This window comes from Bacillus rossius, assembly GCF_032445375.1.
Source record: "Bacillus rossius redtenbacheri isolate Brsri chromosome 4 unlocalized genomic scaffold, Brsri_v3 Brsri_v3_scf4_2, whole genome shotgun sequence".
Taxonomy (NCBI): domain Eukaryota; kingdom Metazoa; phylum Arthropoda; class Insecta; order Phasmatodea; family Bacillidae; genus Bacillus; species Bacillus rossius.
The window spans coordinates 42,931,866-42,957,556 of record NW_026962011.1 but is presented as its reverse complement, the minus strand read 5'-3'; the positions used below and the strand labels follow the sequence as shown (position 1 = coordinate 42,957,556).

General features: G+C 33.9%; 1 protein-coding gene across 1 annotated transcript; it reads right to left on the bottom strand.

Moving 5' to 3' along the window:
• Positions 1 to 805: 805 nt before the first annotated feature.
• Positions 806 to 25,691, bottom strand: LOC134541761 (UDP-galactose transporter senju). The gene is made up of 6 exons (XM_063385415.1): positions 25,406 to 25,691; positions 22,731 to 22,848; positions 20,351 to 20,394; positions 19,581 to 19,720; positions 16,581 to 16,769; positions 806 to 12,298 (listed from the first exon to the last, which is right to left on the bottom strand). Exons 1-6 carry the CDS (start codon positions 25,491 to 25,493, stop codon positions 11,822 to 11,824), a joined length of 1,056 nt encoding a protein of 351 aa, XP_063241485.1. The 5' UTR covers positions 25,494 to 25,691; the 3' UTR covers positions 806 to 11,821.

Sequence of the window (25,691 nt, the reverse complement as noted above, 5' to 3'; positions counted from 1 at the left end):
TCATTCCGTTTTTGCTTCGTTACCATGTCAGACAGTGTGTCACAGCAGAATCATTGAAGTCGCAATCACTAGGCACTGCTGTTGACTCTTGCCACCACCACGTGACTCACGTTTATCGGTATTTCTGAACATCTCTGTGAGCTAGCGAATTGCAAAGTTCAGATGCCGACCACTGGCTTGCATCATAAACTTTTAAATGAAAATTGTAAATGTTGCCTAAAGACGAGAACATAGAGTTTTAAGGGCGCAATTGTTTAAACTTAATATTATCAATCACTGTAAAAAAAAGTGTAGTTTAGCTCAAAAAAAAAAATCTTTCAAATAATGTATGTCATTTTGCAGATACTACAAGCCAGCTATTCATATTACACCTTTCTGAAGAATCTCAGTCAAGAATGAAAATATCACATAGATTGCAACAACGCATACTTGAGCATGGTAAAATATGGTAAAATGTTATATGGAACATAGAAAACAATGTGTCTTTCTGACATTTTTCATTGTTAACCAAACTAAAAACAATAATGGTTAGTTGTCACACTCAGAACAGTTTTTTTTTTTGTTTTCATCGAGCTTTACGTTTCTGACTGCTAGGTCACTACAGGTGGAAATGAAAAATAAATTGGGATAGGAAATGAATACAGTACCAATTAGCACACAAGACAGAACCAGAATCTTTATGTAATTAAATACTTGTTCATTAAAACAGAATACCTACATTCTGATATATCAGCTGTCTTAATTTACCAGTTATCTTAATGGCTATTGGATGTGGATTAAAAAGCAAAAAAAACTACATAAAATATCCAATGAAAAATGGGACCTTTATTCAGTCCTACTACATAACCACACAAGTCTGCGTGATATTTGGTAAACCCCACCATGAATCAACATTATATAGTAAAAAAAAAAAAACTTTAAAATATAGTAGCTAAATACACTACTGCATATAATTATAATTGACAGTGAACAGTACATAATATAAATCCACACACAACATAATAATACAATAATTTGCGTCATCTACTACAGAGGTCAGTAAAGAGAGGTTATTTCGCTCTCACGAGAGAAATCTTTTCTGTCAATCCTGTTGCTGCGATGTATTGCAAAGCACTCATGTTCAAAAGAAACAACACAATACAGAAAAATGTAACATGTACATTCATTTTATACTACAACGATCTCAGAAAAATGCATTTTATTAATTTGTTCACCTGTTTCCTTACTGTAGAAACTGAATATTCAAAAATAATTTTTAACTTCTTGGCTTCTAGGTGGAAGATAGGTTTGTAAAAACCAGTTGCAAATATAGAAAGTTTTTTGATAAAAAAATGGGACGGGGGATTAAAATAAATTTCAATTTTAAATTTTAAATCAAGTGCTCAAAAAACTTACATTACTACTGACAATAACACTGATACATGAGCCTACATAAGTACCAAACACAACATGAATTCTCATACAACTCACCTTGCATCACTCAAAACAACATTAGTACTGCCTTCACTGATATTTCACAAATTCTTTGCCCAAATTCCCCTATCCCCTTCCCCACGCATCAGCCACTGTGTACAATTGAAGGTTTTCTCACAGTTTGGCGAGTTTTAGATCATCCTGTAACATGGCACACTGAAACGTCTGGAAAAACTACAGATTATTCAGAGGCCGCCTGAAGCCGAGTACTTGGTGACTCCAACCACAATAGCCTACAATCTGAAAATATAAATTTTTTTGTATTAATTGTTTGGCATCAGACACATGACATTGCAGCACCATATCCATGCAGAGAAATGGGAAGCGGCTCACGCTCTCAGCCCAGAAGTGAATCCTCAAGAGAATGGATCCCTTGCAGCAACATGGAGACTATCAAAATCCTTAAGGACCCTGCCTACATGGGCAGCACTTCCGAAAAAAAAAACAAAAAAAAAACACACAATATGAAAATTACTCACATATCAGATTGGGGTGAGTTCCCGTATTTCGATTTTAACCTGTATTTTTACGAAAAAGTGAAAATAGCTAAAATGTATTTTTTTTTCCAAAATAATTATTACGCATGAAACATCTGGTACAGATTCTTGAAAACACTCATGGGACTTGTCTTACACCTTTATCTTCATTTCTCCATCATATAATGTTATGGTTGTCATCAAATAGCATATTGCCCTATGGACGACGAGAGACTGGGCCAGTTCAGAGCCTTGCGCTTAGAGGTGATACAGCATTAAACATACCAGCGAGTGCCGCACTTACACCCCGCCTCACTAACACCTCACTAGGTGGGCCCCTTAATGGAGGTCAGAGATCAGCTTGAAGTGACCAGGCAGGTCATGTCATTTTAAACTTGACGGATTAGTAGAGATTGGGAAAAATGGTGTAACGATTTTTCCGCGAATTTTCGCGAAAAAAGATTTTTATAACTATAAAATGAGAAGTTCTAAAAATCTCTGAAAAAAAATGTTAAAATATGAATTTCTTGCAACTTTATAAAGTATTATGTGCGCTATGTCACAAAATACGATGTTCACACATTAGGTTGGAAGTACCACTTATTTTGAAACACCTTTGCTGTCTTTTAGCATCTTCCATTTGCCAGAAACATTACGCCTATCAATTTAGAAAATTACTCATTGCAGTACTTATTCAGCCGGCAGCCTCCATATTTACACACAGCAGTCCTTACTCCTTCCCCTTCGCTTCACAATAGAATACAACATAATTTTTCTGTTTATTAAATTTTTCATTGCTTTACTCCACTGCTAAATTAGTTCTTTTCGAATACCTGGTACCGAAAAAATGTTATATAATGTTTTTGTAAACATTTATTACGCCATCCCGAATTCTTAACTCGATATTCGTTTGTTTTCGTTGACGCCAGATTGCAACGGAAGACAATTGAATGCGCTAGCAGCGAGCACAGCGATAGTATACGTACCAACGTACCAATTTTTCGTTAGCAAAACAACGCGTGACGTTTGTTATCTTTAGGGATACCTAGTTAATTTTCCGTGTTCATTAATATTCTATACTTTTGCAAAAGTTTACACGGGCAGGCAGTTTAAGTAAAAGAAGAATCCTTGTAGGTTTCGACTTATTTACTGCTAGGCCCAATATAGCGATGCCAAAATTTAAAGCATCTTGCTTATCGCGGGCAACGGAATTTAAATCGGAAGGGCTGTACGTTTCCAACAACATTTTGTTCTGCAAATGGTGAAATTGCTGAGTTGATTAGGAGAGAAGGGACACTGTTGTCAAACATGTTGCTAGTAAGCATCATATGAAAGTGAAGTTAGGTGCCGAGGGCACAAGACAACAAGACCTGTAGTGTGCAGCGTTAACATGACTAAAGTTTAACCACTTTAATTGTAACAAAAATTTTGTACATATAGCATTCATTTCTTAATTTTTAATTGTTCGTAATCAGAATAATATAAACGTAAGAGTGCACAAATAAATTTTGTTCTAAATTTGTGATCATCAGTACAGTGCTTTAAACTTTTCAAGAAAATGTTGTAAGTAGCGGTAGTAAAAAATTTTCTTTTTTTTAAAATATCATTTTAAAATATGTTTTCCTTTAAAAACACAAAACACCGCAATTTCTGATTATTGAAACAAAATTGGCATAAAAATAACACCGCTTTTTTCCATCACTACGGATTAGGTATTGTCATGTTAGGAAATACAGAATTTAATAAACTAAACATTATGCAACATATTGTAGGAAACATTATTTCTTGCACAAAACTATGGACTTAAACAGTAAGCAATAGTTTTGATATATTTTCAACTAAACAGTAAGACCAGATTCAACGTTTATATAATATGTATAGTCATGTAAAACATAATAAATGTCAATCCAACAAAAATATTAAATCATTAGAGTGGAGTAGCAGGTGTTTGTAACGAATGATTTATTCTGTTTCCATATCTTGTTTAGAGAGTCGTCTTATATAGTCTGATAAAAAGGTAAACATGTAGTACAAGTTTATATTAGTTATGTGTTTCAGTTTTTTTTTTGCGTGAACCTACTGAAATGTTATGATAAATTACTGCAGTATAAACCAAACATTTTTGCCACCAGCTATCACTCCCTGCCAAGTAAAATTAACTTTCTGTTGGTGCAAAACTATCGGAATCGCACAAAAATTTCAGGTTTTGTTTCTTTACGTACATAGACTCAATAAGTGAACTATATATTTTCTGGTGTAGTGACAGTTATGGCCTAAAGTTTTCTTGCTATTGAAAACAACCATGCAGTACAGTTTTCCACATGAAACAGTTAATTCTCAAACTACCCACAAGTGTAAGTAATGTAGGTAGAGAATTAATGTACTGCTAAAGCACACCCGATTACTAATAACTTAGTTCTATTTTAAAGCTCTATTACGTTGAATTAAAACAATGAAAGGATTGTTGCTCTAACACAAAAATTATTCCATTCACACTCGAAAACTCAACAGAAAAAACTTGGACTGATTTTATTTTTTCCCAGCAGCGCTAACCTGTAACATATACGCAGTGTGCAAAGGAATCTATGTTTAGCGGCAGTGAGCGTCCTAGTCTATAAAGGTTATGGCACGGTACTTCAATTGACATTGTATTGCCTACGCAAACACATACACAAGTATCTAAGACAACCTCATCTTTACCAGCCTTGATCAACTACTGAATTTCTCAAGGATTGTATAAAAACCTTAAAGCTTCCATCATAATACGAAATACTGATATATTTAAAAAATATATAGTACAAGCCAAAACATATTTGTATCAAACTTAAATATTTACAGAATTGTAAAAAAATTCCCAACGAATATGCATAATGTAACATTTTTTCACAAAATATCATACAAATTCCAGTCAAAATATTTTCCTCTAAATATACAGAGCATTGAATTTACAAGTTTTATTAATAGTTGAGAAAAAAATAGCATAACCAACAATAAGTTTATTTTTAATTGCCAAACCAGTATTTTATTTCAGTTACGGTACTCTGTCTGAATAACGTCAAATTACAAAATTTAAAGATAAACATTATTTGTTTAACGAGATTATAGATTAAAGCTTAGGAAAGTAAAAAATTCAGACTTTTTAAAAAAAATCTATTTTACTATATAACAAATTAACATTAATAATAAATATAAAATTGAACATATTTCCAAAAATATTGCACTCATTATAAAAAATACACCTATAAAAAGTATAACAATGTACATTGTTGTAATAAACCCCCTTAGATAATTGTACTCTTATTTTTGGTGTATAATAATACTTGTGAAAACATCTTAATAAAAGGACTTCAGCTAAAAGTATAGTAATCCTTCAAATATGTTCCTTATATATTAACCCTCGCATGTTTTTTTTTTATAACACAAGAGTTTTGGACTATAAAAATGTCACTGGCTAATTAGTTCTTTTTTCTCTAGTGAGATATGAAACAGTACAAGCGAACACTTGAGCGTAGCTCAACTTTTACACATTCTACATTACATACGCGTAGTTACTAATTACTAGGGTTTCCCATTTTCTATTGCCATAAAATTCATGACCTATATTCCTTTCAAGGGAGACTACATTAAACAAAAAGGTTATTATGGAAATGTATTATCTATGAAAGGATTCTGCTCAGTTAAAACCTTCCAGGAACATTGTATGCATGTCAAGCATTTAATATAGAAATAAAACGGTCAATAGAAACTACCCATTGAAACTTGGAAGATGCTGGTCCTACTATATACATTTAGACTCATTTAGCATTTTAAGACAATGAGATGAAAAAAGTATTAAATAACGTGAATCAATTCAGTTTTGTACATCTACAGAAATTAGAAATGGAAACTATCTATGCCTAGTTCATTCACACTTCTAGGATGTCTACAAATAACTAGTGAACAAATTTCAGGACTTTTCCTAGATCTTTCCAAATAGAAGTATTTTTAAATCATTGGTAGAGACAAGATTTTATGGTTTTATTTCTATAGAAGCTGTTTTATAACACTCAACCTAAATAATGGTAAAATATATATGCATTTTTATGATAAAATAATTTCTAATAAATTAGTCTACACTTAAGAATAAATTAGCGAGCATTTGAGGTTTAAAAGTGATTCAATAAAAGATGAAAAACAAAACAAATTAAATTGTTTTGCTTAAATGCTACTTAATTCCATGATATAACTTGCATTTAGATGCTCTATGGTATATTAACTTGCATGTTTTTCAGTGTTATTGCAGTTCTATTGGAATTCACTATACAATCTTGTCTCTAATCATAGGGAAATTAAAATTAAAATTTTTATATATAAGCAAAATTTAAAAAAAATTATGAAAATGATCTACTACTCTCAAACGTGCTGTTTTTATGTTAGAAATTTAAAATATTTTCAGAGATAATTTACACGTGACTCATGTGGTCAGTTACCAACTATTTATATTTAATGTGAGACTATAAATTGAAGTAAGGCATCAAATAGAAAGATGAAAGTCAACAAACAACTGCCGAAAATTCAAGTTCTGTGACTTCCGGCACCATTTCTGTTTATTTCAAAACCTTCAACTGTTACTTTTCTATAACTTTTGTGACCTTTTACAACACCCTGACATATCTTCAAATAACCTTGCCCAAAGATACAAAATACACCCATACCAGTTCAAAACCCCATTGGACATGTACAAATTGTTTTAAAGACAATTTTTTTCTCTCCTGTTATTGGAATATTCCTAATTTTTATTACTTAATTAACTCTTAAACTTTTTTAGGCTCATGCCTTATAATTAATTTTCATAAATGTTAAGTAGATATTTTTGTAGTGATTTTTATAAACATGGTTTGATTGCAAGACTAGCTTGTAGTTGTGACTTCAGGCAAAAGTAGGAAAACATTAATAATTTGATCAACCTATAAAGGTTAACTTGAATTTATCCTTATCCGTGCAGTTAGACAAAAAAAAAAGGTATTTTGACTGAACTTTGCTACCAACAGACATTAAATTAAATATGTCAATAAAAAAAAATAACAACCAGATTTCTCAAAAAGTGTTTTAAAAAAAATTCTAAGCAATCCAGCTATACATATGCTCATGAAACCAAAGGTGTGTTATATCCTAAGAAGCGTAGAAATCAGACTGTGTCAAACTGAGGAATCCAATGGCATGGATGTGAAAAAGTCTTGCACGAAATCTGAAACAACACAGATGCTAATGCTTCATTTTAAAGGTTCTTAAGTCAGTAATTTTCTACAGAAGGGTGACAAACTCTTTTACACTCTGCATTAGTAACACACACTACAGTTATGATGAAGACAGATTTTTCATCTTCTGCATGCGAGGCCATCGCTGGTTACGAATCAACAGAACTGTCACAATCAGCAGGTGCAAACAATGACATCACATCTGTTTACAAATTGCACTTCAACACTCACTTTGAAGTTATTTTATGCAGCACCTATTTAAATGGACTAGTAATGAATGACACATCAAACACCGAATGCAATGACACCCATCGATACAAAGTGACACAAGGTTTTTAAAACCTCAACTAGGCACCAATTACACATTTTTTTTTGACAACTCTGTTGGCTAATAAGCAGGTCAATTTCAGGCCCAAAAACTTCCTGCAAGAACAGCCTATATCCATCAATAAGAATATAGCAACCCATTATAAAACAGCACAGCCTTCAAGAATAGTCAATATCCATTAAACTAGAGTACGGTTCATAGCATCCATTAATGGCACAGTTGGAGCCAAGATTTTATGGTGTTATATAAAAAAGCAAATTTCATCATTAAAAATAGTGGATTTTATCTCTTATCATCATTAAAAATTAAAATGCATTAAATAAGTACATATCAGTACAATAACATTGATCAACTGCTTTGACAATTCGTGGTAAGACACTTAAAATGTGTTCACTTAAAACAATAATACGTACATGATGAGAGTAAGTTAAACAGCAAACTGTCACTAAAACATTCAATATTCATCTGTAATGTTCCTCAGTTCATGAGAAAGTTTTAAATCTGAAAATAAAAAATACAGCATAACAATAATTTTTAAATGTAATGTTTAGAACAAAGAATTCTATGGTTTTTACACTTTGACAAGTTTCCTTATCATTTTTATTCTTAAAGTTAAACAAAACATTTAAGGTTTTTATTAAAACCCTAAACTAAAAATTTTGGAAATAATTCTGTATTTTATTAGACCAAATTAGATAACAGTAGGGGTGAGCCGATGCCGATTGCCGATTATTAAGATCGGCCGATTTTGGTCATTTTTGTCATTTGCATGATCGGCTTCATGCATGCCGATCCTTTTTGCCGATTACCGCTTTCTGAAGACAAAAAAAATCTCTACGTAACACAAAAGCGCCGACATATTTTTTGCTTCAAAACTGTTGCTTGACGTTTTAAAGTAACATTTACGTTACGTGTTTTAATCTTTTCTGCAGAAAAAAAAATTAAGTAAAGTTATTCTTAAAAAATAAACATATTCATGAAAAGTACGTTTGTTAAAAAAGAGTAAACAAAAGCACACCAAATTGTTTAATAAGTCATGCATAGGGGCCTGTTCTTTTCGCGATCGCGATTAAACGACGATAAACGCGAAATCACAGTAAAATACAGTTTTTACGCGAAATCGCCATAACACAGCGTTTTTACACGAAATTTAGTATTTAAACGCGAAATTGCAGTGTTTTTAAGTGAAATTTAAATACTGGGCAAAATACTTGTCTATCACTGATAAACAAACACCGCAACATGGCCGCCACTGAACATTAGTCATAAATGCACTAAAGCAAACAAAAGCTTACACACGCTCACGTTATAATGTTAAACTCAAAAGTATACTGTAAAAATACGTAAAACTACGGCGCTTATTTTCCTTTCCGGCATAATGTTTGGATAGATAAGACAAACAGGCGAAGTTTTAAAGCCTACGTACACCGCTCGGGGCACTGACGTCAGCTTGGAACAGCGACACCCGATAAATACAAAAGCAAGCAGATGATTGGGCGAACGGTGTTTGGAACAGCCTTACGTGAGTGGACATACCACGCCAGCCGGGGGCGCTGGCATATAGTTGGAACAGCGTCTTAATATCAAGCAGAAAGCATTTTAAATCGCGCCAAAAAGCGGAAAAATGTAAACAAACATTCATTTTCGAATTGTGTGACGATGATGATTAGTTGGTCAACAGTGTGTTATAGATTTTGCTAAAGGGGTTAATAGATTTCAAAATAAGTTTATGGGAACAACTAAAAATCAGTGTCTAAATCAAAAGTTTGTCATATAAATATATGTAACCTATTTGTTTAGGGTATTCAGTAATGAGTAGTTTCAAGTAAAATTATTTAACTTAAGTAATTTGGAGCATATTTTACAACCAACTTAAAAAAGCACTAATCGGTCAAAAAAATCGGCATGATCGGTACCACATTTCTGGCATCGGCATGATCGGAAAATGTGGTGATCGGCTCACCCCTAGATAACAGAGGTGAATTTTGCTGCATTTTGTGTTTTGCCTTGTATTTGCATTGACTTCAAGTTCAGTGTTATTCTGGTTTTATCGGTATTCACCATATATACTTGCCTCTAGGTATGTACAGTGAATTAACCACAAGCTACAGTAGTAACCGATTTACCCTCGCAGTAGCGACAGGCTCAATGCAACATGCAATAGTACGTATCTCAGCCTGTATTGTTTTTACAAACACTTCTGTTGTTGACACTTCACTGAAACATGAATAACAATACTTCATGAGCCAATATCATCACCTGAAATTGCTAGCACCATGAACAATATGCAATGCAGGCTCCAGCAACTTTCTAACACTTGTCACAGTCATGTGTGCATTCCCAACTACCCTTTACCCTCACCCCCTTCACCCTGAGATCCACAATGCACTTAATCACATAGACTTGGAGTAAAACTATCTGTTACATGGGAACACATCTACAACTTTTTTTTTCCGGTATGGCACATGGAACATCCAGTGAGTCTATCCACAACATGTAAAGTTATTGTAGGATCCTGGGTGGCTCTTTAGCATAGAATTACCTTAGATCTTACACACCCGACTTTGTAACTGGGAACTAATACACACACTCAATCTCGGAACACTATAAGTGTTGAGCTCAAAAAGTTACCATGATTATTCAAAGAATGAAATTTATTTTCTTCTACACATTTGTAAAGTTACATTTGAGCCCTTATGTTTTGGCTTTTTCATTAAGGATGAACAGTAAAGAGATACAAACTAAAAAACATCCCTCCTCGAACCTAAGTGAATCACAATGCTTTGTTATACAATGAGACCTAACCTGTCACTGATACTCACAGCTAGTGAATAAATATTCCTGAAATCAGCTACGAAGCTATAAAATGTTTAAACTCTAGCAACTGTTAACCACAAACACAGCACATTTAATACATCAAAATACATAATAATTTTTAATTACATTACATTATAACATTATAACTATCAAAAAAAAAATCATCGAACACTTCAAAACAAGAAAATATGATGATTCAAATTATATAAAAATTTGTGCTCTTAAACTTAACAATGAGAAACACAAACTTGTGCATACACAAATATATTACAAATGATCATGCTATAATAAATATGTATTTAAAAAAATTATTGCTCTACTAATACATTTTTAGTTTCAATAATAAAAAAATTAACAAATAATATATAGGTAACATATAATTTGAGACAAATTCTAACACACTAACAGGTAAGTGATGTTATTTGGTAAGATTAACATCAATACAATACATACTTTGGTATACATACAAGGAAAAATTTTTAAGCAGTAAAAACTAATAATTATGTGATTTTAAACATAGCAAAACATAGGAACTAAAGTACCAATTTGAAAATGCTAGGAAAATATAAATACTCTTCAGTCCTTGATATCAAGTTCCCATTAGTTCTACAATATAGTGTGTGGCTAAGGAAAATAATTGCCTGCTATGTATATGAAGAATAAAAAAAGGTTACCTAAGAAATTTATGAGGCAGGAATGAAAAAATAAGTACGGCTACATGACACAACAGAAGTTTTCTTGGAAGATTCTACGCTAGATTCCAAAGCTACTGATACGGAATGTCCTAAGAAGGTGTATCACCACTGATCATTTCTTGGAAGTTTTGGTATACTGACTGTGTGTAATTTTCTGTGGGTTTCCTACATTGAAAATGCAAACAAAAAAAACTGCATCAAAGTGAATTGTGTACTTGAGAAAAACTATACATGTACATTTTTTTTTTTACATGTACATCAAATCTATAATACTATTTTAACAAAAATATTAATACGGTTTCGAAAATTATATTGGTGGCAGGCCTATTAGTAGTGACAGGTTATAGCATTATAAAAAGAGTCACACTATATATTTCCATACACTAAGGCACCAAAAAAAGTCAAACAATAGTAAAATATTTAGATTAATTTGTAATGTGCAAACAAGTCAATGTTAGAAACCCTATTTTCCATCTGCTGATGCTACACACAATATACGAAGACTTTAGATTAATAAATTAACAAGCCTCTGTCCTAGAATATTGTAATTTCAAGCATTTCAGGAATGTATGCATACGTACGTAACACACCATTCATAATATCGAGAAAGGTAAATAGGATTCAGTATTTCAAGACTTAAAATCTTTTGAAAACGGTTCTTGGTAATACATTTGAAAAGTACTTTTAGTAATAAAAAAAATACACTGACCTACACACAAATACAGCATCCTTAAAGCTGAAACAATGCAAAAACAAAGCACATTCGCAACTCTGCGTTGATCAGGCAACACACAGCTAGACGCTCTCCGGCTCCACCAACGCCTCCGTCTCTTCTCGGCTGGCTTTCGGCTGGTTCACGACGGGGTTCTGGGAGTACAGCACCACGGCATACGAGACGATCGAAATCGCCACGACGGTGTTCACGAAGATGGGGATCCCGAACAGCAGCCAGCACAGGATGGCGGTGAAGAACAGCTCGAGGGCGCTCGCGAACGTCTTCAGGATCGAGTTGAGCGTCTTGAGGAAGAAGCTGGTGACGATGCCGATGGCGGCGTTGTTCAGCACTATCACCAGCACCTTGGGCGCCAGCACCGACGACAGGGACTCGCGCGAGAAGGCGGCGACGAAGCTCCCTTGCGCCAGCAGGACGCCCAGGTTGCACACGATGGAGTCCACGTACATGAACACGTTCTGGACGTAGATGTTGACGCTGGCCGCGTCCCCCTTCAGGAGGTACTCGTTGTACACTCCCGCACAGCACGAGCACACAATCTGCAACACAGCGCTCACGGTGGCTTGTACAAACATTAGGAAGTCACACTTTCCTGTACTATCCTCCTAATGTGCACTGATCCAAGGTTTCTGAGATTCCGAAAAAACCCATTCCAATACTACTAACCTTATACACTTGCAGGTGCACAGATACTATGATACCGTTTCTTTCTGTCTCCCATTTTAGAAAGTGATTGTATATAATCTCTCTCCCATTTAATAAAGTGATTGGATATACTCTCTCTCCCATTTTATAAAGTGATTGTATATACTCTCTCTCTCCCATTTTAGAAAGTATTGTATATACTCTCTCTCCCATTTTAGAAAGTAATTGTATATATTCTCTCTCCCATTTTAGAAAGTGATTGTATATACTTTCTCTCCCATTTTAGAAAGTGATCGACTCTCACTCCATCCTTTCCTTTATCAAACAACGAGTTAGGTGGCACGATGGTTAAAAGATTGGGCTTGCAGTCTGGAGAACCCAGGTATGAATCCTAGTACCTCCATCCTGAATTTGGATTTTCATGGTTTCTTCAAATCACTCCACGCAAACAGAGAGATGGTTCATTGCAAGAGCCCATGGCCGATACCTTTACCGATTTCTCTGACTTAACTGTAGTTTATCCATCTGTAATGTCTTCGTCATCAACCACAAAACACACATCAAAGTACAAGTATGGAGCAAAATTTAGAAAATCAAAGGTTTTACATATTTTTACTGCAAAGTATTAACGTGTCTGTGAAAACTATTTAAACATGCTTTTGAAACTTTGCTCCAGAGAGCTATTTGTAAGGATTTTTTTTTTAACTGTTATGTAATGAAGATATATTTCGAAAATGAGATTATAGAAGCAACTTTACAATTTTGTATGATACTGATCTGCTGAGACTCAAAAAATAAATTTCTAGAAATTGACCAGGACAATTTTTCAGTTAAGAATAAATACATGGTTAATTTTTTTTTACAAAAAAAAAGATAAATATCTGGCAACAAAAATTTGCTACAAAACATGAAATGCAATGCATTTTAGTGGAACTTGGGAGAAATGATCCTAGATAAGAAATAATGGCGTAAATATTAGTGATAAGTTGAATCCCAACTTTCTCGTATTCAATTATTCTCAAATTTGAATCCCAAAAAAAGTACCTCGAATATACCCCTTGAATCTAAATCTATATCTCAAGGGTGGAAAAAAAAATAATATACAAGAAATTAAGAATATTAACTATGATGTTGAAACATTCGACCCTTTAAATGTTTTCTTAAACTAAGTTTCCAGAGTCAATACATAATAAAATTTAAAAGTATAATATTTTGGGGAATGGTTATAGGATATGTATGAAGGAGAAAATCTGCCATAGTAAACATCAGAGATTATTAGTGCTGAGGATTTTATTGGCCCATCTTTTGTAAATATGTATATAATAGCCCAACACAGCTAGTGAAACAGAGCCTCAATTCCAATACTTTCGCACAGTATTTTGTAGTAGGCAAAAAACAAATTTTCCAGTTTATTTAAAAGAACATATCACTCATGCACCAAAGCACATCTGGTAGCAAACCAGTCCAGAGTGTATTAATGCCAGATAGATTTTCAGTTAGACTTGGTGTATGGCATGGAAAAAATGTTAAATGCAACAAAATAGTTATGGGAAGGATACACTCCAGAAAATGAACAAAACTGAACAAACATTTTAAAAATATGCAATACCTACATCTTCATAAAAATGTGTTTTAATATAATATTTTGCACGTTATGAAAAAAGAACTTTTTGGATATTTTTAACATGTAGATTAGTGCTGTGTAGTAAAAAATGGAATGATACACGATTTTATAATATAAAGTCAAAGGTACGACACTCATTTTCACGTTGAGTGTGTAAAATTGTTACTAATTAAAGTCCTAAAAGATACATTTCACTCAATTCAACGAAAATTTTTTTTAAAGATATGCAATAATAAATTGTATTTTTAGATGACCGCAGACAGTATTCACTATTTAAAAAAACCATGAATGCATATATACTTATTTTCTCATGAGGAATCACCTCAAAATTAAGTATGTTTGGACCAAACCTCTCCTGCGAAGCTATAAAGGAATAGAAAGAAATGTCTGCTAGTAAATATTTTTAGAAAAACTTTGTTTAAAATTGATGGGGCCTACAGTGAGTTTGTCAATAGTTTCAAGAAGCAATTTATCTCGAGCAAGGTTTCTGCAAATCAAGTTTCTCAACAGCAGCATTACAGATAAGCACAGAACAATTACAGGTTTAAGGGCTTCCGTCAAAACATAAACAAATTATGATACTGGCTTTAAAACTAAGCCCCACTAAACTCATTTTTTACAACACTGGTAATAAAGCCAACAGGTACAATGTAACATGGCTCAATGTTGTAAAAAGGTAAGTGTACATAATGTGTAAACGCACCTACCATGCACATAATCTTGCTGGCAAACAAATTCCATACAACTGCTCACGTTATCTAGACGCCAATAAACACGCAAAAAAAGGCAATGCGAAGAATTCCACTCATGAAAACTGAGTTTAAGTTAGGAATATCATTACCAGATATACACAGTTAGCAATTCATAGTTTATTTTTCTGTTTTAATGTAATATTCCCTTATCCAAATTAGCAGTTATGATTTATAAATCAGGTATTATAATACAAATGCCACTTGATAATGCTTCTTAACCTCACAAGCCATTAACTAGTAAATAATAAACATATTATTAACTAGCTAATAAGTAATAACCAGTGGCTTCGCTCACACAATTTTTCAAGGTATTGCTAATATTTCACTATTGTAAGAAAATATTACGATTAAGATACCACACTGAATTTTCCTCAACCAATGTGATGTTCAAACTGATTGCTAAAAAAAATACCCAGTCTATTATTTATTCTTAGTTAGTATCACTTTAAAAACTAAGAAATTATATACTCTCTTTCTCATGACCCCGTTATTCAACTAGCGATTTTCTTCTCAGAAACTTTTCTTTAACGCAAAGTCACAATTTTACTACAGCACAAAGCAAAAAGTGGGAGGGAGAGGGGAGTGGGTTGAAGATTGTAAGCAAACTCAAGTTAAAATTTGTTGTACAGTTGGAATATTACAATGCTTGTATTGAAGATGGACAAAATTATTGGATTTGAATGATTAGTTATTTCATTGATTAAAAGGGGAGAAACATTGTACAATGCACTGAAAATCTAAGAATTAATTTTTATTTTTTACTTAGGTATATGATACAAAAGGAGCATGCCACGAGCGGTATCGACAGCCAATCACCGGCACGGAAGATGGCACAAGCAGGTGACCACCTCGAATGTGGGCAAGATAAAATCTGTGTTTTACCCCCCCCCTTAACATTGGCTGATTTTAACTTGTTTTCTGTGTGCTTGTGTATTCATCTATCTTAGTCCGTTCTTCGGGTTTTCTCTGGCATACAGTGCAAAATAGCAATGGCGTGTATCCAAAATATTGGTTCAAACCAGCTTCATACGAAAAAAAAAAAAATGTCTTCACTCGGTAAGCAATTTTTTATCGTTTCACAGATCAGTAGTAAAATAAACCTCCAGTGTTTGAAATTAAAAATGTTTACTGCTAGATAATAAAATACATTATTTAACAGTTAACTAATAAAAAAATGATTACATCACTCCATTGCACTAGGTTATTTGTCACACGGTCGCCTGTGCTGGTAGCATAGAACCAGCCTTTATTGGTTCACAGTGTACTTGCGCTGCCACCTAGCTCAATACATAAATTGCCAGAAAATTAATTGATCAGTTCACAAAGAATTCCTAGGATGACATGATACATAAAACCATACTTGGTAAATATGTAGTTGGGCAATATTTACTTAAAAAAAATTTTAAAATTCCGAAAATACTTTTATTCTATGCTTTTTAACTTCCTCTTTTCATAAAACCCGGCGGAGATAAGAAATTACAAATACATTAGGAAATATAGCCGTTCTTATTTTGCAATACAAGACCTGTGCAAACATTCGACCGCAGCAATTTTTTATTTTGCTGTGTGTTCGTGAATACCTAATTAATTAAAATGGTCGATTAGGTCAGGTCAGTTACATTATAAATACTTCCAAACTAAGCGGACATTAAAAATAATATATCCGCCGGGTTTTTATGAAACGAGGAAGTTTAAAAAAGCATAGAATAAAAGTATTTTCGGAATTTTATAATTTTTTTTTTTAGCAAATATCGCCCACCTACATATTTATCCCATACTTGACCCTGAGACGGCACCTACCTGGACTAGAATAAGTACTGCGTTAATACTGATGTTGAAGTTCCACGACTGTGGATTCGGGACTTCTGCTTTGGTAATACTCCCTGCGGTGGCAGGGCTAGAGATGTCATACTGCTTGATCATGCAGCCAATAGTAAGCAGCACCAGCGACAGCCACTGCTTGGCACTTAGTATCTTCTTGAACAGCAACTGCGATGACACAAGACTGCTACAAAACCACGGCAACCATGCACATGAAACTGTTGACACAGTTCAGGTGTGTACTGTATTTATCAGAGATTAGAGAAAGTTACAGATGGAGCATAAGCTCTGAGCACTGTGGCCAGTTTGTTCACGTAAGAAGATGGTGGCCATTTGTTTATATAGTAATTAGAAATGTAGTTTACTACATACTGTACTCTTGTACACAATCATTTTTCTCGAGTCAACAGTCTTTATTTGTTTAATATTCATGCACTTTTCCACCACCGTACATACATCAATTATGAGAAAATGTTATTTTCTTCACGGAACAATATGGCGGCGACCTGCTTCCCCCTTACGTCCCCTGGCTTCAGCAGAGAAACCTACGAACTGTGTTTATACTCCATCTGTAACTTTCTCTAATCTCTGGGATTTATTGGTAAAATATCTCGGTTAACTGTAACCGAAAGGACTCGATTCACAATTTGTTCTGACAAATATGAGATAGGCTCCAGCTAAATATATATTTATTCATTGTGTTGTTATAAAGCTGAAGTCTTATCACGTAGTTGTCAACAACATACATTCAGAAGTTGTAAATCAAGGCAGTGTTGTAAAAGTATGTAAAAAAAATGTAATTGGGCTCAATTACATTCACTTAGAACAAAAAAGTAACTAATTGCAAGTAAAAATGGATATCACTAAGCTTACAAATACAATGTCAATACATTGCACTAGATAAAATTTTCTAATATTTTTTAAAAATATTTTTAATGTTTACCTACCTACACAAATATAATACTTTTTCAGTGGAATATCAACGATAATCTTGATGTTTAAAAACTGTTACCTTCTTCAAATTGGTTTAATTTAAGTTTGAAATAATTTTTCAACTATATACTCATAAAGAAAATCTTTTTTCTCATCAATAAATACATTTGAAGTGTTGTTTCACATATTCATTATTATTCATGTTTGTTTTTGCAAAACTCAAGTAAGTTAGTATCTGGCCCGGTAATACCTCTATTCATACAAGAGTTAAATTAAAAGAATTGCAGTTTTTTTTTTAACAATTTATCTTTAAACAGCACGCAAGCATTTGTAAAACTAAACACCTGGCACTATTTTCTTACATACAACTTGTTTGGATATTGCAGCATGCATTTAGGTAAACTGGCTTGAAATACACGATTTTCTTGACAAAGAACCCCATTATTTTGTTGGAAGAACAGTAAACAGTTTAATTTTGTTTGCCTAAATAGTCAGAGAAGTTTACATTAATGAAGCTGGAATGAATGGATTAAATTTTTCTTTAAACATTTTACACTTTTTCATTACTCAGAAACTATGAAAAGTAAACCCTGCCCTGGAGCAATGTGCCAAAGATATTTAGATACGTAGAGTCGATTCCACTTGAAATCAGTTAGGTGCTTCTATTATTACCCAAATTGAGATTATTAGAATTTAGCACTAAAATTTTTTATAAGGAATTAAGTAGCAATAGATAAAATAAGAAGTAAATTAACTTAACTAAAAAGTAATGATTTCTAATATGAAATGATAATTCCTCTTTGACTTTTAAGTATGTAGAAGATAGTAATTAAATTTTTCTGAAACATAAAAAATTACTCAAGTGAATGTTTTCATTAACACAATTATGTACTTGTAATTCGTTACATGCCATGATTGAACACTGAAACTTAATTTTTATATCCTTTCATGCAAATATAAATTAGTCCATGGATTAAACCTGCAGATGTTTTACCCTATAATATCATTCAGTTCTACATTTCCCTACAAAATTCAATCCTCAAGGACCGGTGTGTATTATTAACCTATAAACATAAGTACTACGTATTTGATTTAAAAATTTTAATATTTTGCATTGTATTATGAGAACAAAATGCAGAAAATAAAAAGAAAGGTCAATATTCTAAAGCCTGCTGACATACGTCAATACTGACAAGACATCAGTAACACAGAAGCTAAATGATGCTACAAAACAGATGATAAAATTTTACATAATTATGTACAGCTTTATTCCATGGTTTTAAACCTCTTGTGCAATAAAAAACAGAGTTTATAGGAACCCTTTACTTCACCCAAGAGGTATAAAACAATTTGTGTATCACACACAAAATCCCTCACGAAAACAATGTTGAATATACCATGTGCAAAAAATAATTATGTTGTTTAGTTCAATTCTTACAAATAAGCCCCTATTGTCCAGAATTATCTCTGCAAATCTCTGAAATTTGCAGCCCTAACATTTAATTTGATCACTTTATTACATTAACATCACAAGTTCAAAGTAAGGCACCTTAATAAAACATTTTTAGTTTGAAGGTGAGATACAAAATACGCAAAAAATTTTATATATAACTTCTAGTAATGTGGCCCGAAATTTGCCAATTGCACTGTGCATGCACAAACGTTTGCTGCCAGGTAGGAAACAAAATAACATTAAAATGCCGAAATTTATCCGTTAATTACAATCAGTCTTTATTAAGGAGCTTTGAAGGATTCTTAGTGAAATTTAAGAACTTTTCAGGGCCCTTATACAATTAAAGACCAATTAAGGAATAACAATGTGTCGTTAAGTCATAATTGCTGTAATATATGAAGGTGATGGAGAAATTATCTAGCCACATTCCTTTCTGAGCAACAACGAATATTCAAGAGTGACCTTGAAAGGACATTGCATGTAACACAATGACTATCCTGAAGTTAGTGATTCAAAATTTTACTGAAGCAACTACTACCATACTTGCAATTGTGATCACGTTACTTTACATGAATAAACAGAATGCCTCTAACCTGGAACACAATGCCTGTTACAACCACTCGAAACTGAAGCAGCAAGTAATATGTTGTCGGGTCGAACGCAGACAGGTTCACGAAAGCCAGGTTGTTGTACAGGCAGTAGAGAAACGCCGGGACAAAGTAGAGACGAAGCACTGTTCGCAAATGGAAAAGAATTCCACTCATACATCAAATAAACATCATAAAAACCATCATAAATTTAATTTCCTCAGACTAATGTAATATGATTGTACACATTTGTTATTTGTAAACAACTTGTCAGTTACAAAAGTAGCTAAGCAGGTTAAGTACAAATTTTCCTATACAAATTTCTGACAGTAACATTTCGGTGACAAAGTATTTATCTTCCAATCAATAAATTCAAATTAGCTAAGCTTAAAAATTAAAATACAAATTATAATTACAAAAAAAAAATATATATATATATATATATATATATATAGGTATATGATACAAATTACAAAAATAAACAAATTAATAAAAACAATAGGTTAGAGTATTAAAATAATTTTCATTATAACTTATTCATTAGGGCTAGTTGTTTGATTCTTTTTTAATATGTGTGGTTACAAAACTATTGTAAAAACTTGGTCTACTGTTCCTAATAGGTAGTTGAAATATTCAATGTAGTAAAATAAGTTTACTTATATCTAAATGCTGACAGAAAAGTCTTGAGTTACAACACACATTATAAGTAAAATATCAATTACCTTTAATTTAATGTTACAAAGGAATATATTATATTAATTTGAGCTATTACTAACCTCTGGAGTTTCGAACTTCTGTTAGTAAAGATGAAACAGAGTGGCTGGAAAATTTAAACCAGACATCAGTATTTCCTAAGAATTTTATTCCCTATTGAAGAACATTCACATTTCCAACCAAACCAAACACACAAATTATATATTATTCAACTAAGCCACATAAGCTTATAAAACATACTTTTTTTTTATGCTGCATGTCAAACATCAGATTTACAGGAGAAAACATGTGTGGAATTAATTTAAGGCTTGAGTGAATTATTTTTAGAAAAATTATGAAGGTACGCTCTCTTGAAAAAAAAAAAGTTTTTAAATTACATAAGTATATACTTACAAATATAAAAAAGTCACATGATTTTAAGAACTTAAATCTACAAAAATCCATAGAATAGGGTGGAAAAAGCAGCCTACAAACCACTTTTCACTGTCTATTTAATTCATATAAGTGTTCTGAATTAGCCACTGATCATTAGATTGTAAAATTTACTGCTGTAGAAAAATATTTAAGGAATGCGTGTAAGGAAAGAGGTTCGTATGTCGATAGAGGTATTTGTTTTAAAATCTCTTTATTTGCAAGGGCTGTGCCTTTTGCTACTTCTGTGCCCGAAAGAGTGTATAGGGAAAACGTCACGGGTGTACTCAGAATAGTACGGACCGGAAGTGTTGTGAGCTGGACACCACAGTTCTATAGACAAGAGTTGCTCAGAACAGACCATCTTGACCAGAAACTATGCAGCTCATTCAACATGGCCCAAATACGCATCAACTGTTCATAAATTGTTTACTACTGCAGTGATGCCGCTTGTACTGTTAAAAAAAATATGTCAACACAAAAATTTTGTTTGGTACATAATGTTACGAACGTTAGCAAGGCCACGTCACGCGCAGGTGCAGAGCTAGCTGGGCTGCATCACATGCCGCCATAACATGAGATGTGACGTGCGCACCTGGGTCGCCGCTTTATCTCCCTCCAGCCCTCCGCTCCCCGCGCGCGGCACTGTTAGTTTGACATCCAAAACCTGCCAGCTGCGAAGTTACGCCAGCCGCCGACACGTGTTTTCGAGAGATTTCTGCCGTCGGGACGGCTCGCGATGACGCGACTGGCCCCGGCCGCTCTCATGAGTTCTGGAATTGCGCCGGGGCCTATATATATGCCCGAGGATGTCAGGGCAGGGAGTCAGTTCGGAGTGTTCAGTCGAGAGTTCTCCCGCGGCGGAGTTTCGGGGCGATAGTGCCGCGGGTCCGGTAGCGTGGCGAAGTCCTTGGACGAAGGTTCCAGGGCAGTGAGTGAGTGAGTTCAGTGGAGTCGGGAGTTTCCCCCGCGGCGGAGTGTCCGGGCGATAGAGTCGCGGGCGCGGCGGAGTCCCGAGTGAAGTTGCGAGCGAGGCGTCGAGTGGGATCTCGGTAAAGGGGAAGTGTGTCGGCAGCGGCGGAGTGTGGCGACGGAGTCCCGCGGCGGAGACCCACGAGGGGTGCTGCGGCGAGAGTTACGCCAGAGGTGCGGCCCAGCTAGGTGTGTGGATCGAGTGACTGGAGGAAGCAACATTTTTCAAGTACAATTGATTAATTGGCATTTTTAGATTAATAGCTAGTAATGTAAATAGTGGCAATAAATAAAACTGTGTGTGATAAAAATCTTTTATTGGGTTATCCTTTACGAACCCGCAGTAAATCGTAACAATACTTAAGTTTCAATGAGATCCACAAACAGAAATTTGTGCATAATTTTACTGCACACAAATCGCCTCATTTTCCGTAAATTATTCAAACAAATTTTTTTGCGGGTATAGATAACACTACCACAGATCTCTACTCACTTTCTGACTGAACAAAGGTTGTAGCAGTTGTGGGAGAAAAGTTTCCAAGGCTTACAGATCTTCAGATAAGAAATGCAATCAAATAGTTGTAAGAATTTACAAACAGGGGCATCCTCAATGACAATGTTCACCGAGTTCATTAAAGAGACACTTCCTACCAAAAACCATCTTGATCACAACCAATTAATGAACACTTGAATAGAACCAAGTGGATGAGCATTCATGTAACACTTAAAGCATTCATGAGAAAAGCCATGTACTATAAATATCTAACTACCTCATACGTACTGGTAATAATAAAATTGTTATAAACATATATATATGTACATAATATGTATTTTATATATATATATAATACATACTAAGTACAGATTGAAAAACAAAAATGAAATCTTTTCATTGTGGGAGGGAAGTATCATCCCCCCCTCTTCTCCAAAACCCTAAAAATTAGATAAAATCTATCATTTCCACAAAGAAATAATTTGAAAACAAAAGTTACGTTCTATTCCACCCACTGCCGCCAAATTACGTTCTGTATACGTTCCTGCAGGTAACATGTAACTTACTTTTTGCAATAAAGGCATATTGACACCATAAGCTTGACTATTTCAGTCATCAACACAACGGTGACTGTGTTATATCCATAGGAGCTGTCGGAGTCTTGTGAAGCAGTTACAATGAGGCCTATGAAAAAAAAAAAATATGACCATTAGTATGCCCCAGCAAAAAAAAATATCAACTATAAGCTACAAACTGTCCAGAAACTACAATTAATTGCTGAGTGGGTTTGCATATTTTAAAACCATGATATAAGTGAGACCTTTCTCTTTGACAGGTTAAGTTTCCAGTCAGCTTTAACGAAGGCTCTTCAAATGTTACGTTGAGTTTTTAATTTCCATGCTGTTATTTTCCTTTTATCTAGAATTATCTCTGTGTATGTTCTACTATATAAGCATTTCATTTTGCAACAAATCTTTCTTTTACCTAATACAGTGTGTTCGCGAACAACGGGGCATTAATTTTGTGAGTGGCCAAAATAAGCAGTTTCGTTGAGGGACAAATATCCAAAGATGCGGCACTGTGAAGTTACACCCCACAAACACAAGCGCACAAATTTGAATTTCCTGCGCTATAGGCACCACTGCAGTGGCTGGGAGGACGCTCAATTGCAGCAATGTACTTACTAAACCGTCAACACTGCACTAATCGCCCAAAGCTAAGCATGTAAATGTAACACAACAAACTGTTTGCTGTGATGTACAACAAACTGCTTGTTTTGCTATTGCATTTTACTAACTCTTGTAAACGTCTATGCCACGCTCGTAACTTGCTCACCATAATACAAATGTGTAATGGTATCCTAAACATTAAAGAGCATTTCTACAAGTATAATAATGCAAATATTACAAGTATTTACGATTATGCTTTAAATTTGATGGTTCTAAATCTTTATGTGCATCCAATTAACATACTTCATTTAAATACTTTTTAAATTTAAAGTCATGCATAAAAACATGATACAACACAGCATTGTGACTGCACTTCCTTAAGCCACTGGGATTGTGGCAATTTGGACGTTAAAGCAAATTTGCATGCTACTATTAGCGCTTGTAACTTTGCAAGGTTGCTTTTCCGGAAATATGTTAACTAACGAAAATTGCTTGATTCTGTATTCCCTGTCACTCAATAAATTAATGCCCCGTTGTTCGTGAACACACTACATATGCTTCAGGTTATGTGATCTGTATTTGTAAAAAGACAAACAAATGACTAATTGTGTCATGGTGACTCACTCTAAATTTATTTTCTGAATTACCACAGGTAATATATCTTCTAGTCTTATTGAGGTTATACAATCTTGTATTACCTTGTACATTCAAGTTTAAATGCATGAAAGGGTTTGAAAGTTTGTGACTAGAACGTTAAATTGTGTACAGGATAGAAGTAAAATTTTACATTAATATATGATTTCAACAATGCATGTCTGTTGGTGCAGAAGTAAATGAATGCACAATATGTCCTTGTTGAAATCAGCTGATTCTGACAGTTAGTTCTGGAGGTAAATCATAGCCAATGATGAGAGTACGTCTATGACCGCAATGTTGATGTTTATGTTCGGACACAAAAACTTCTGGGAGGCTTCTCTATTTAAGTGTAATAAACTACTAGTAGTTTTGTAAAAGCTTCCTGGGGGTAAAAACCACAGGATCTTAAAGATATAAACAATTTTCAACAATTTAAACCCTTCAAAAATGTGGTGAGGGTTCCATTATCACAAACAAAAACTTTTGATATAACAATGAATTGTTATTGTAAGTTGTATACGAAACAAAACATTATTTCACAAGATTCAACAATTTGTTAGTACTGTGATATTAAAGTTTTTGTTTGACCAGGATATTTTGACAAACTAAATTAAAACATCAAGCATCTCTTACCACAGGTTCAATGTACACAGGATCATGCAATCAGGATCAAGGGTTAAAATATGTAATACAGAACAATTATTATTACTTATCAGCAGAATATCTCAAAATGAATTAAGGATGCAACAATGGGACTGACTATCTGATGTACTGCTATGTGTTGCTCCCAATTCTGAAATTAGATTGACCCATGTCACAGGTGACGTTCACTTCAGTGTGCTGGGCCGATACTGCTGTGAAGCTACATTCGAGATAACCAACTTTACCTAGGGGATTGGCATATAGCAGGCCTGCGAGGATCACATGATTCATTATCTTTAATCTAAATAATTACCTAATGCAATTGAGCTTGTCTTGCATTTAGTTATTTATTATGACCCATTTTCAATTTATTTAATTAGACAATGCATGTTGTCCAAAAGCCAGTATACCTAGCATTCATTGGGCCACGCAAACACATTGGGACCAGTACAATGCTGGCAGCAGCATAGTCGCAGCAGTTATCACCATTCTAATATAGCCAAACTTTAAACTTCTCAACATAAAATCTTATCAAATAAAACCTTTCTAAATTAATTTTATCGTTCCAATATTATATTTATATTTATAATATAGTAATTAGCAGTCTTCCACAATCTCTACTGTTATAGTTAAAGTTTATCCAAAAAATATTGAACACTGATTATGTGAGGTGCCCGATATCGTTGTATGAAAACTATTGTATAGTCTGACAAAAAAAATACGTACATAAAAACCAGAGAACATTTCTGTGCAAATAGCTATTTTAGACCAATGCCACTTCATAATTAGCCTACCTTGATTGATGAAAAGTGCCATATACGACACAAAAATTACTGCACTGAATTTTGTAGGAAATAATTCGGACCAACTTATACTAGACATCTTTTAATAGCCTGTACTAATCCTCAAAAGCGAAAATAGGAAAATTAATTCTAAGCACTTTCATATCTGAATATACGAGAAACGTAACGTGACGTTCATGGCGTATGTGATAGCTGTAATAAAAAATTTTGTGATACAAGCGCACAAGACGGTAATCATAATGTAAACATTCCAATCACCAATACAAACAAAGTTCTA

Bases quoted from the DNA above. Each gene is read 5' to 3' on its own strand.
- LOC134541761 (XM_063385415.1), bottom strand. From the start codon at position 25,493: ATGTCTAGTATAAGTTGGTCCGAATTATTTCCTACAAAATTCAGTGCA. The intron at 22,849-25,405 runs GTAGGCTAATTA...TTTTTTTCATAG, and splicing joins GGCACTTTTCATCAATCAAG to GCCTCATTGTAACTGCTTCA. The intron at 12,299-16,580 runs GTAGGTGCCGTC...GCTGTGTTGCAG, and splicing joins CAGTACTTATTCTAGTCCAG to ATTGTGTGCTCGTGCTGTGC.